Source organism: Herpailurus yagouaroundi, unplaced genomic scaffold (genome assembly GCF_014898765.1).
Source record: "Herpailurus yagouaroundi ecotype Mexico unplaced genomic scaffold, PumYag 189, whole genome shotgun sequence".
Classification (NCBI taxonomy): domain Eukaryota; kingdom Metazoa; phylum Chordata; class Mammalia; order Carnivora; family Felidae; genus Herpailurus; species Herpailurus yagouaroundi.
The window spans coordinates 2,055,540-2,067,795 of record NW_024412420.1 but is presented as its reverse complement, the minus strand read 5'-3'; the positions used below and the strand labels follow the sequence as shown (position 1 = coordinate 2,067,795).

At 37.4% G+C, this 12,256-nt stretch overlaps 1 protein-coding gene across 2 annotated transcripts in view; it reads left to right on the top strand.

The window, feature by feature from the left end:
- MED13 (mediator complex subunit 13) overlaps nt 1-12,256 on the top strand; it is a 111,244-nt gene that overhangs the window by 45,102 nt on the left and 53,886 nt on the right. For both annotated transcript variants that reach the window (XR_005797433.1, XM_040496929.1), the window contains exon 9: nt 6,516-7,199. Coding sequence is in view for 1 of the 2 variants with exons in the window: in XM_040496929.1 (XP_040352863.1) it covers nt 6,516-7,199 (684 nt within the window). In the remaining variant the exon portion in view is untranslated. The remainder of the gene's footprint in view (nt 1-6,515; nt 7,200-12,256) is intronic.

The window sequence follows — 12,256 nt, the reverse complement described above, 5'->3', positions numbered from 1 at the left end:
TTAAAAAAAAAAAAAAAAAACAAACCCCGCATAGGGCTCTCTTGCTGTCAGTACAGAGCTGCTTTGGATCCTCTGTCCCTCCCCAGCTCATGATCAATCTCTCTCTCTCTCTCTCTCAAAAACAAAACATAATATGTAGCAGAAATGCTTTATGTGTGTTTTCTGTTTCCTTTGATTTTTTTTTTTAAGTAAACTACATACCCAGTGTGAAACTTGAACTCATGACCCTGAGATCAAGAGTTGCATGCTCTACCGACCCAGCCAGCCAGGCACCCCTCCTGTTTCTTTAGGTAGAATATGAAAAGCTGTGTATGCAGGGGTGCCTGGGTGGCTCAGTCGGTTGAGTGTCTGACTTCAGCCCAGGTTATGATCTCGCGGTTAATGAGTTGAAGCCTCGCGTCGGGCTCTGTGCTGACAGCTCAGAGCCTGGAGCCTGCTTCAGATTCTGTGACTCATTCTCTCTCTGCCCCTCCCCTGCTCACGCTCTGTCTCCCTGTCAAAAATAAACATTAAAAAAAAATAGCTGTGTATGCAGAGATTGAAACTTAATAAAAAATCATTTTTACTGTCTTTTGAAGGACATTCTTTAAAAAAATTTTTTTTAATGATTTTATTTTTTATTTTTGAGAGAGACAGTGTGAACGGGGGAGGGGCAGAGATGGAGGAGGGAGACACAGACTCCGAAGCAGTCTCCAGACTCTGAGCTGTCAGCACAGGCCCGATGTGGGGCTCAAACCCACGAACTGCGAGATCGTGACCTGAGCTGAAGTCAGAACGCTTAACCAACTGAGCCACCCAGACGCCCCTCTTGAAGGACATTCTTAAGTGAAATTGGCCTTAAAAACATGAGTGTATAGTGGTAAAGAATACACAATACTACTACTAATAGTACCACTGCCTTGAATCGTGATCTGTTGCCAAAAATTTTACTGTCTGTTGCTTTTGTAACATTGTTAAATATCAACATAATGAAAAAGGCAAATAATGTCTTATGCTATTATGATGATGGTTTGAACCCCATACAACCCTGAAAGAGTTCATGGACCATACTTTGAAGACTTTCATAGTAGACACTAAAATATTTGAATAATCAATAAATGAATAATAACTGTCACAATATACCTATCTATTCCTACCTTCTTATTCTGCTTCCCCCACACACTATTTTGCTTTTCTTCCCCTTTCCTGCTTTTATTGTTGACTGTCTTCTTTTTATCTTACAGCTGGCTGAGAAATTATTTTAATTCTTTTGTTAATTAATCAAACATTTATCTCATTTGCTTTCCATGAAGTTTAAAGCTAATCTTTGTATCCCTATATTCATTATGGAACAGAGAAGGACTTTGGGACAGTTCAATCTTGTTCCAGTTATTTCCATTTTATTATTTTTTGCATTTTAGTTCTATCTTATTCTGTGAAAAATTTCAGATGTGCAGAAAAGAAAGTTGGACAGTGCTCTCCTGTCTATCAGCCATCCGTATTTACTTGCTACATTTGTTTCATCTAGACCTCTTCTTTTACTGAAAAACTTGAAAAAATCTTAACATTTTATTGAATTTGATTGATCTAAAATTACTATTTTGGGGTGCCTGGGTGGTTCAGTAGGTTGAGCATCTGACTCTTGGTGGTTTCACCTCAGGTCATGATCTCAACGTTCTGAGATCTAGCCCCGCTTTAGGCTCCAGGTTGAGCATGGAGCATGTTTTAAGATTCTCTCTTTCTGCCCCTCCCCTACTTTCTCCCTCTCTTTTCTCTCTCTCACTCTCTAAATATACATATATATATATATATATATATATATATATAAATTATTTTTTTAGTTTTTAATGTTTGTTTTTGAGAGAGAACGAGAAAGAGAGAGCACTAGCGGGGAGGGGCAGAGAGAGCGGGAGACACAGAATCTGAAGCAGGTTCCAGGCTCTGAGCTGTCAGCACAGAACCGGTTGCAGGGCTCGAACTCACAAACTGTGAGATCATGCCTGAGCCGAAGTCAGATGCCCAACCGACTGAGCCACCCAGGCGCCCCCAAAAATACACACACACACACACACACACACACACACACACACACACGTATATACATGCATACATACACATATTATATATATGCATGTATATATGTATATAATTTTTCTCTTTTTTCGACTGGAGCTATTTGACAATGGTGGGAATGCCGTTCCTTATAAATCGATGTGGTCTTTGTCATTGAAAGTATTCAAAGAGAGGATGATCAGTGAAGGGATTATTCCTACATTGGAATAACCTACTGCTTGTTTTTTAATGCTATTTGTAAATTTTTTATGCTATTTAAAAAATTCAAATAATGCACATGAAATAAAAGCTATGAGTTCCTTGTGCCTGTATACTTACGATCTGCCTGTCTGCTTTCTTTTCATACAAGTGGAATCCTGCTATGTATGCTGTTCTGCAACTTGCTTTTTTCTTTTTTAATTTTCTATTTTTTAATTTACATCCAAGTTAGTTAGCCCAGTGCTTCATCCCCTATGTATAATACCCAGTGCTCATCCCACCAAGTGTCTTCCTTAATGCTCCTTATCCATCCCCCAACCCACAACTCCTCCACCAACCCTCAGTTCTCTGTATTTAAGAGTCTCTTATGTTTTGTCCCCCTCTTTGTTTTTATATTATTTTTGCTTCCCTTCCCTTCTGTTCATCTGTTTTGTATCTTAAATTCCACATATGAGTAAAGTCCTATGATATTTCTTTCTCTGACTGAATAATTTCACGTAGCATAATTCCCTCTAGTTCCATCCACGTAGTTGCACATGGCAAGATCTCATTCTTTTTGGTTGCCAAGTAATACTCCATTGTATGTATGTGTGTGTGTGTGTGTGTGTGTGTGTGTGTGTGTGTGTGTGTGTATCACATCTTTATCCATTCATCCATCAATTGACATTTGGGCTCTTTCCATACTTTGGCTATTGTCGATAGCGCTGCTATAAACATTGGGGTGTATGTCCCCCTTCAAGACAACACATCTGTATCCCTTGGATAAATACCTAATAGTGCAATTGCTGGATCATAGGGTAGTTCTATTTTTAGTTTGAGGAACCTCCATACTGTTTTCCAGAGTGGCTGTACCAGTTTTGCATTCCCACCAGCAGTGCTGAAGAGATCCTTTTTCTCTGCATCCTCTCTAACATCTGTTGTTGCCTGATTGTTAATTTTAGCCATTCTGACTGTTGTGAGTTGGTTTCTCATTGTGGTTTTAATTTGTTCTCTGATGATGAGTGATGTTGCACATCTTTACATGTGTCAGCCATCTGGATGTCTTTTTTGGAGAAGTGTCTATTCATGTCTTTTGCCCATTTCTTCACTGGATTATTTGTTTTTTGGGTGTTGAGTTTGATAAGTTCTTTTTTATAGATATTGGAACTTTTTTTGATAAATAGTAATCATGGGTATTTTTCTATATTAGCACATTTAGATCCATTCTTTTTTTTTTTAAGTTTTATTTTATTTTATTTACTTAGAGAGAGAGAGAGAGAGAATCCCAAGCAGGCTCTGCACTCAAACCCACAAACCATGAGATTAGTACCTGAGCCAAAGTCGGCTGCTCAACTGACTGAGCCCCCCCCCCCGACGTCCCCCCCCTTTTTTCTTAATTTTTTAAACATTTATTTATATTTGAGAGAGTGCGTGAGCAGGGGAGGGGCAGAGAGAGGGAGACACAGAATCTGAAGCAGGCTCCAGACTCTGAGCTGTCAACACAGAGCCCTGTGCCCGACGTGGGGCTTGAACTCACAAGCTGTGAGATCATGACTTGAGCCAAAGTCGGATGCTCAACCTACTGAGCCACCCAGGTGGCCCCCCTTGCTGAAGATTTTTAAAGCAAATCTTAAATATCACTTCACTCCTACTTCAGTATGCAACTCTAATATTTTAATTCTGTTATTATTTAATAATATTCTGCTAATATTTTCTTATATAACTATAATTCCATTATCACCCCTAATAAAAAGAATAGTATTTTCTTGGCATCATCTGATATCCCCTACAGATTTGTCTCAGAAATGTCTTTTTTAAAAAAATAATGTCTGTGTAGTTGGTTGTTTGACAAAGACCCAGACAAGAAGTATACCTTTGGTTGTTAAGTCTTTTATGTCTCTCTTGTAATCCCCTCTCCAATTTTTAGGACATTGGCTTGGCTGGAAAAACTAGGTCAGGTGTCCCGTGGAATGTCTCACATTCTGTATTTCTCAACTTGTCATATTGTAACTTGTTCTTTTAGTGTCATTTAATTTCTTTATCCCTTGCATTTCTGTAAATGGAAGTTACCTCTAGAGCTGTGCTGTCTAGTCCTAGCCATGTTAGTAACCACTAATGGATTTTAAATTAAAGCATTTGAATTTAAATACAGTTAAAAATTCAGTTTCTCATTGCACTGGCCGTATTTCAGGTCTTCAGGAGCCACATGCAGAACATTTCTGTCATTACAGAAAGTGTTGTTGGACAGTGCTGATCTAGAGGCTTATTAATGAATTCAGGTTCAATATTTTTGATGAGAATACTTCACAGGTGGTGCTGTGTTGCTTTGTATCTGTCACATCAGAAGACACATGTCTGGTTGTCCCACTTTTAATAATTTGTTGAGATTGAGAAGGTAATGGTCAGCCTGACCCCTTATTGTAAAGCTTGCCATGTTTAGTATGAATAAAGACAGTTTTTCTTCTTCTTTTGAAATCTCCAGTCTTTCTTTTTCTTGACTTACTACATTGGTTTAAACTTTTGATAAAATTGTTGAATAGGAATGTTGAGTTAATAATTCTTGCTTTGTTCCCAGTTATAGGGATTAAGTTATTCAGTCTTTGATCATTAAGTATGATATTAGTATAGTTTTTCATAGATGTCCTTTATCAGATTAAGATTAGTCTTGCTTTTTGAGTCTTTTTTTTATAAATTTTTTTTTTTATGTTTGTTTTTGAGACAGAGAGCATGAACGGGGGAGGGGCAGAGAGAGAGGGAGACACAGAATCTGAAAGAGGCTCCAAGCTCCGAGCTGTCAGCACAGAGCCTGACTTGGGGCTTGAACTCACAAACTGTGAGATCATGACCTGAGCTGAGATCAAGAGTTGGATGCTTAACCGACTGAGCCACCCAGGGTGCCTCTCTCTTTTTTAAGTTTATACTACTCCATAATACTATGAAGGTATAATACTTTATTTTTGAGAGATAGAAACAGAGTGCAAGTGGGGTAAGGGCAGAGAGAGACGGAGACACAGAATCCAAAGGAGGCTCCAGGCTCTGAGCTGTCAGCACGGAGTGGTGCTCAAACCCACAAACAAGATCATGACCTGAGCCGAAGTCGGACGCTCAACCGACTGAGCTGCCCCGGCGCCCCTTGAGTCTTTTTATGATGAATTATGTATTGAATTTTGCCATGTTTTTCTGTATTGAGATAGTTACATGGTTTTCTCTTTTATTCTGTTAATGTGATGAATACTACTGGTTTTTATTGAATGTTATACCTTACATTCCTGGGACATGTTTTAAATTCATATTCCCTCCACATTTTTCTTCTAGTTTCTTAGTTAAAAAAAAATATTATATACATCACTATCAGTTTAGCTTGGAAATCTCATAGGGCACAGTATTTTTACTATGCTGAAAGAAATCTTAAACTGAACAAAATTACTAGATTTTTAGGCATGTAGTTTTAAGTTTTTCAGTTTAGAAATTGCTTCACATTATGAGGGAATAAATTTCTTCAGGCATTTTCTTTTCCTTTTCTAGTTAGCGGATTCATTCTGTCATGGTATGCCTTGGGAGAAGGATGGCAGATATGGTGTGGTGCCCATCAGTCAGTTGCAGTGCTATCCAGAATGATTAACTTCGTTTGTGTAGAATAAGTTTCCTAGCTGGTTGCTGTAGGATTGTAGATTATGACTGAGCTTAGCCAAGCCATCGATTTGCAGGTACATTGGTAAATGAATAAATTTCAGACCTTTTTAAACACGCCTTTATCTTAACTAGAATTTTGTTTCTTGATTCAGATACTAAAATATTTAGGTTACATTAGTAAACTATCTTTGGTTGCCCGATCACATAGCTATTAAATGAGCAGAAGAGAATTGGCTCTTAGGAATCTTTCTGTAGTTCTTAGTTTTAGGTCACTCAACAAAGTATTTTTTATTTTTTTTTGTTAAAAATTTTTTTTTTAATGTTTATTTTTGAGAGAGTACAAGCGGGTGAGGGGCAGAGAGAGACACAGAATGTGAACCAGGCTTCAGGCTCTGAGCTGTCAGTACAGAGCCAAATGCGGGGCTCAAAGCCACAAACCATGAGATCATGTCCTGAGCTGAAGTTGGATGCTCAACCAACTGAGTCACCCAGGTGCCCCAAAGTATTTTTTTCCAATGTAAATTCAAATAATTTTACTTTTAGATTTATATGTAAAAAACAAATGATAACATGGAATGTTTAATAGTGTTTACTTGTGTACTTTGATGTAATAATGATACTATAAACATTAAACCTTTCTTTTAACTTTTTAGGCACAAAAATCTCAAGCCAAGAAATCCTGGACAACAAGGACAGGCACCAACTTTAAGTCAGCAACAACAAGTACTTCCTAAGCACAAGACCAATGAAAAACAAGAAAAGAGTGAAAAACCACAGAAACGCCCCTTGACTCCTTTTCACCATCGTGTTTCTATTAGTGATGATGTTGGCATCGATGCAGATTCAGCTAGCCAAAGACTTGTGATCTCCGCTCCAGATAGTCAAGTGAGATTTTCAAACATCCGAACTAATGATGTAGCAAAGACTCCGCAGATGCATGGCACCGAAATGGCAAATTCACCTCAACCACCCCCACTCAGTCCTCACCCATGTGATGTGGTTGATGAAGGAGTAACTAAAACACCTTCAACTCCTCAGAGTCAACATTTTTATCAAATGCCAACACCAGATCCCTTGGTTCCTTCTAAACCAATGGAAGATAGGATAGACAGTTTATCTCAGTCTTTCCCAACTCAGTTCCAGGAAGCTGTAGAACCTACAATATATGTCGGTACAGCAGTAAACTTGGAAGAAGATGAAGCTAATATAGCCTGGAAGTATTACAAGGTTCCAAAGAAAAAAGATGTAGAGTTTTTGCCTCCTCAGCTTCCAAGTGATAAATTCAAGGATGATCCAGTTGGACCTTTTGGACAGGAAAGTGTAACATCAGTTACAGAGTATGTATTTTTTTAATAGTCACTATTATAATTTAAGGGTGGAAATGATGTAAGTTCTTAATGCTAGGACTCCAGAATTGGCTTCAGGGTAGGATTTACAATAATAATAAATCCTGTAAATATTAGTTTTGCATAATTTCTTTACTGTGATTTTTCCTTAGGGAGACTCATTATTATGACATATTTTAGTCACAAAAAAGTGGAGAAAATAATAGCACTTATCCATCAAACAACTTAAAGATTTTGAATATCATTAGAACTCTTGTGTACTGTTTTTTTTCCTCCATTCTTCCTTCGTCTGTCCTAAATTTGGTGTTTATCATTTCTGTACATGTTTTTATACATGTAGCTCTAATTAATTCATTTTAATTGCTTTATAGTATTTGTTATGAATATACATAATTTACTCTCTTAAAGGTGGACATATTGGTTATTTCAGTTTTTTCCGGTTACATAGGATGTAATAGTGAACTTTTTTGTACACGTTTCCTTATGTACTTGTATAAGATTTCTCTAGGGAATACATCTCAAAGTGGAATTACTGGGCCATGGGGTTTGTCCACATTCGGCATTAAGAGTCATTGTCACGTTGGCTCTCCAACTATACCAGTTTACACCTTCATCAACCAGCAGAGTATGAGAATGATCTTTTCATCAGCATTTGGTATTACAAGCCTTCAATTTAGCTAATTTTCTATATGCAGAATGGCATCTTATTGTCTTAATACATGTTTGAAAGTAAGCATTTATTTAAAATGTTCTTTGGACATTTAGGTTTTCTCTTCTGTGAATTGTTTGTATATCCTATCTTTTAGTCCCATTTTTCCCCCAATTCTTTGCAAGTTCTTGCTATAAATCTTCAAAAAAATTTTTTTAATTAAAAGCATCTTTAATGTTTATTTATTTCATTTTTTAAAAATATGTATTTATTTTTGAGAGACACAGTGTGAGCAGGGAGGATCTGAGAGAGAGGGAGACAGAAAATCCAAAGCAGACTTCCAGGCTCTGAGCGATCAGCACAGAGCCCAATGCAGGGCTCGAACTCATGAACTGTGAGATCATGACCTGAGCTAAAGTCAGACACTTAACCTACTGAGCCACCCAGGCACCCCCTGGCTATTAAGAAATAGTATCCCCTTCTTAATGTTCTGTACCTTTTTTTTTCTATAGAATTTATTTTCATCTTTTTCTTTACTGCTTCTCATCACATTTTTTTCATTTATTTTTTAATTAATTTTTTTTTAACATTTATTTATTTTTGAGAAGCAGATAGAACAAGCAGGGGTGGGGCAGAAAGGGAGACACAGAATCTGAAGCAGGCTGTAGGCTCTGAGCTGTCAGCACAGAGCCCAGTGCAGGGCTTGAACCCACAAGCCGTGAGATCATGACTTGAGCCAAAGTCGGATGCTTAACTGACTGAGCCACCCAGGTGCCCCTCTTATCACATTTTTAAAATATAATTATTGTTTCTTCCTACACATTTTTGAATGAAGGAATAGGGGAGCTGATTGGTAGGCCTTACTCATTCAATAAGTTATTTAGCTTATACTATGTATTAGTTTCATACACTGCTTTATGATAATGGGGTTGGGATATTTTGGAGGGGAGACCTGGTACCTAAAATTGCAGAATGAAGGGGATCTTGGGTCTTTACCAGGTAGGTTATTAATTTTTTTGAAAAGAAACCCTGTTGTTCCTCCATTTTCAGCTCTAATTTTTCATTTCTGTCTAGAAATACAGGTTCATATTTTCTCTGAGTTTTTGGTCATTTTGGCTCTCTTGTTGTGGGTTACCATCACCCCCTCTTGCATATTCTAGGCCATGAACTTTCTCTGCTGTGTTTTACTGATTTTGAGTTTCCCTGAGACTAAGTAAAATGTCCCATTTGTAGCCTTTGTCTCCTTTTCCCTACTGTTAAAGATTTATTCTTTCAATATTCCTTGTTATTTTAGTAAACCTGTGCATCTTATCTAGCTCTTTGAATCTTAAAAATATTCTAGTATGGGTTTTTTTTTTTGTTTTTTTTTTTTTTTTTTTTCAGTTAAAATTAATCTGGATTTGAAATTTAGGGACTTTAGGATACCTTTTGATCATGGAAAACAACCAGCTTATTTAACAGGCAGAAAGTCTCTTGAAAACAAATGATGTCTTGGAAACAAGTCTTAAAAAGATCTTAGTCTCATTTGTGCTGGATATAATATAAAAGTCCTGAGTACTTGCCTGAAACTACTTTTGGTCTCCTTGTTTCTGTACTTCTCCTTTACATATATTCCTACACAGTAGAGTGATCATTGTAGGTTAAATGTTAGATGTTACTCATTTGCTGAAAACCCTCCAGTAGTTTCCCTCTACATTTAAGATAAAATCCAAACTCTTTTTCCTCATCTGTAAGCTTCTACCCAGTTTCCTGTCTAGCTAGTTCTTCACTCTTATCTATTACTGCCCTGTTTGCTTTCTGATTTTGAGGCATCAGATTTTTTGGTTTTTCCTTTCAAAAACCAAGCCCGTTCCCTTTTTTTTTTTTTTTTTTTTTTTTTAATTTTTTCTTAAAGTTTATTTATTTTTGAGAGAGACAGAGACAGAATGTGAGTGGGTTAGGGGCATAGAGAGAGGGAGACACAGAATCCGAAGCAGGCTCCAGGCTCTGAGCTGTCAGCACAGAGCCCGACGCGGGGCTCAAACCCACAAGCTGTGAGATCATGACCTGAGCCAAAGTCAGACGCTCAACCTCAACCGACTGAGCCACCCAGGTGCCCCAAGCCAAGCTCATTCCTACTGGCCTTTAGTATTGTATTACAGATGCGGGGAATAGCTCACCCCTTCTTATTCAGTCCTGCTGAAAAGTTACCTTTTCAGGAGGTAGTTTCCTGACCATTTTATCTAAACTATGGCTTTTCTTCACTCCCCAAATCACTACCTACCTTGTACACGGTTTTCATTTTTTCCTTATATATATCATCCTATATCATCCAAAATCATATTATGAATTTGTTAATGATCTTTTCCCTATTAAAATACGAGCTCTGTGAAGGCAGGGGCTCTCCGTCTTGTTTACTGCTGTATTCCTCCAGATTACACACAAACATCCCTAGAACAAGTCTAGGCACATAGTGCACATTCAGTAGACGTTTGGATAAATTAAACAATAGTATATTCCTAGGGTTACTTTATGATTTTAGAACTTATTTTCCTTCTAGATTATATTTTCTTATTTAATATAAAAAATGTAGTGTTAAGGACGAAAAGTACTGTTAGGAATATTTTAAAAACTTAAGGGGTAAGTTTATGGGCATATTGTATTCATAAGATCAAGAATTCTAGCCATGACTTTAAATAAGTGTATTAGCTGATTGTATGCAGGAGCATCTGTAGGTGAAATGAAATGAAGGTCTCTTAGAAGTTTTAGGGGGTGCCTGGGTGGCTCAGTCAAACATCTGACTTCGGCTCAGGTCATGATAATCATGGTTCATGAGTTCAAGCCACGCATCAGGCTCTGTGCTGACAGCTCAGAGCCTGGAGCCTGCTTCGGATTCTAGGGCTCCCTCTCTCTCTGCCCCTCCCCTGCTTGTGCTCTTTCTCTTTCAAAAATAAACATTAAAAGAAAAAAAAAAGTTAATATAGTTGGGGTTGCCTGGGTGGCTCAGTTGGTTAAGTGTCCAACTTTGGCTCAGGTCATGACATCACAGGTTTGTGAGTTTGAGCCCTGCATTGGGCCCTTTACTGTCAGTTCAGGGCTCGCTTCTCTCTCTTTCTGCCCCTCCCTTACTTGTCTGTTCGTGTGTGGCACGCTCACTCTCAAAAATAAACAAACATTAAAAAAAATAAGTTAGTACAGTTTAACATTAGAATCTGTTTTGAAATTGTTTGACATTTTTCTCATGGAATAAGAATGAGAGGATACAAGTATAATGTAGAAAAGTAGCTGCAGAGTAGAATGGTGCTGGGTCGTGATTATTTAAATTAAGGAAATAACATGCTTCCACTTGTTCCTGGTCACCATTTTTTCTGCTTTGTGAAAAGAAAAGACTGAATAAAAGGGTGGTGTTTTTTTTTTTTTTTAATTCTGTGTCTTATGTGAGTATTGTTTTAGTTACATTAGTTACTAAAATGTGTATTATGTTACAATTTGCTTTTGCGTAGAATCCTTTTTTTATTTTAATAGATTAGAATATGGAAAAAAGTAAACAGGTTTAGCTGCTTGCTGTATGAACTAAAACATTTATGGAACATAATTGTTCTGTACTTGATAGAAGTTTTTTGGTTTTATGTTTTAATCACGTGAATATTTTGTCCTTGTAGTTCCTCTTGTATGGCAGTAGCTCTCAATTGGAGCAATTTCTTATTCCCTCACTCATACCTTCAGGTGACATTTGACAGCGTTAAGAGACAATCTAAATTGTCACAACGGGGAATGTGCTACTGGCATCTGGTAGGTAGAGTCCAGGGATGCCGCTGGATACCCTACAATATGTAGGACAGTCCTCCGCAACAAAGCCCAAAATGTTCATAGTGTTGAGGTGCCTTAATATCATGAATAACTTTTACAGAAATTTGAACTCTGGAATAAGTTATTAAATTAGATAGGCCAAACATGTTTACTGATTAGTTTTACTAGGGAGATCCCCCATACTATTTTACTATACAGTAAAATACCTGGTGTGGGCTTCAGTGTTTGCATTATGCTAACAAAAGTTTTGTTTTGTTTTGTTTTTCATAGTTAAAAGGATCTTATTTGGATAACTTAGTGATTCAGGTACCTACTATTAATATTACTTGAGATAGGATGTCGTGAGGATCATCACTCAGGTGATGTCTCCTGTCACTAAAATAAATTCTATGAATTAATACTCTTCTCGATGACATTTAAACACCTGTCTTGAATTCTTTTTTTTTTTTAATTTTTTTTTTTAATGTTTATTTATTTTTGAAGGAGAGACAGAGCACTACCAGGGGAGGGTCAGAGAAAGAGGGAGACACAGAATCTGAAGCAGGCTCCAGGTTCTGAGCTGTCAGCACAAAGCCTTACACAGGGCTCGAACTCACAAACTGTGAGATCG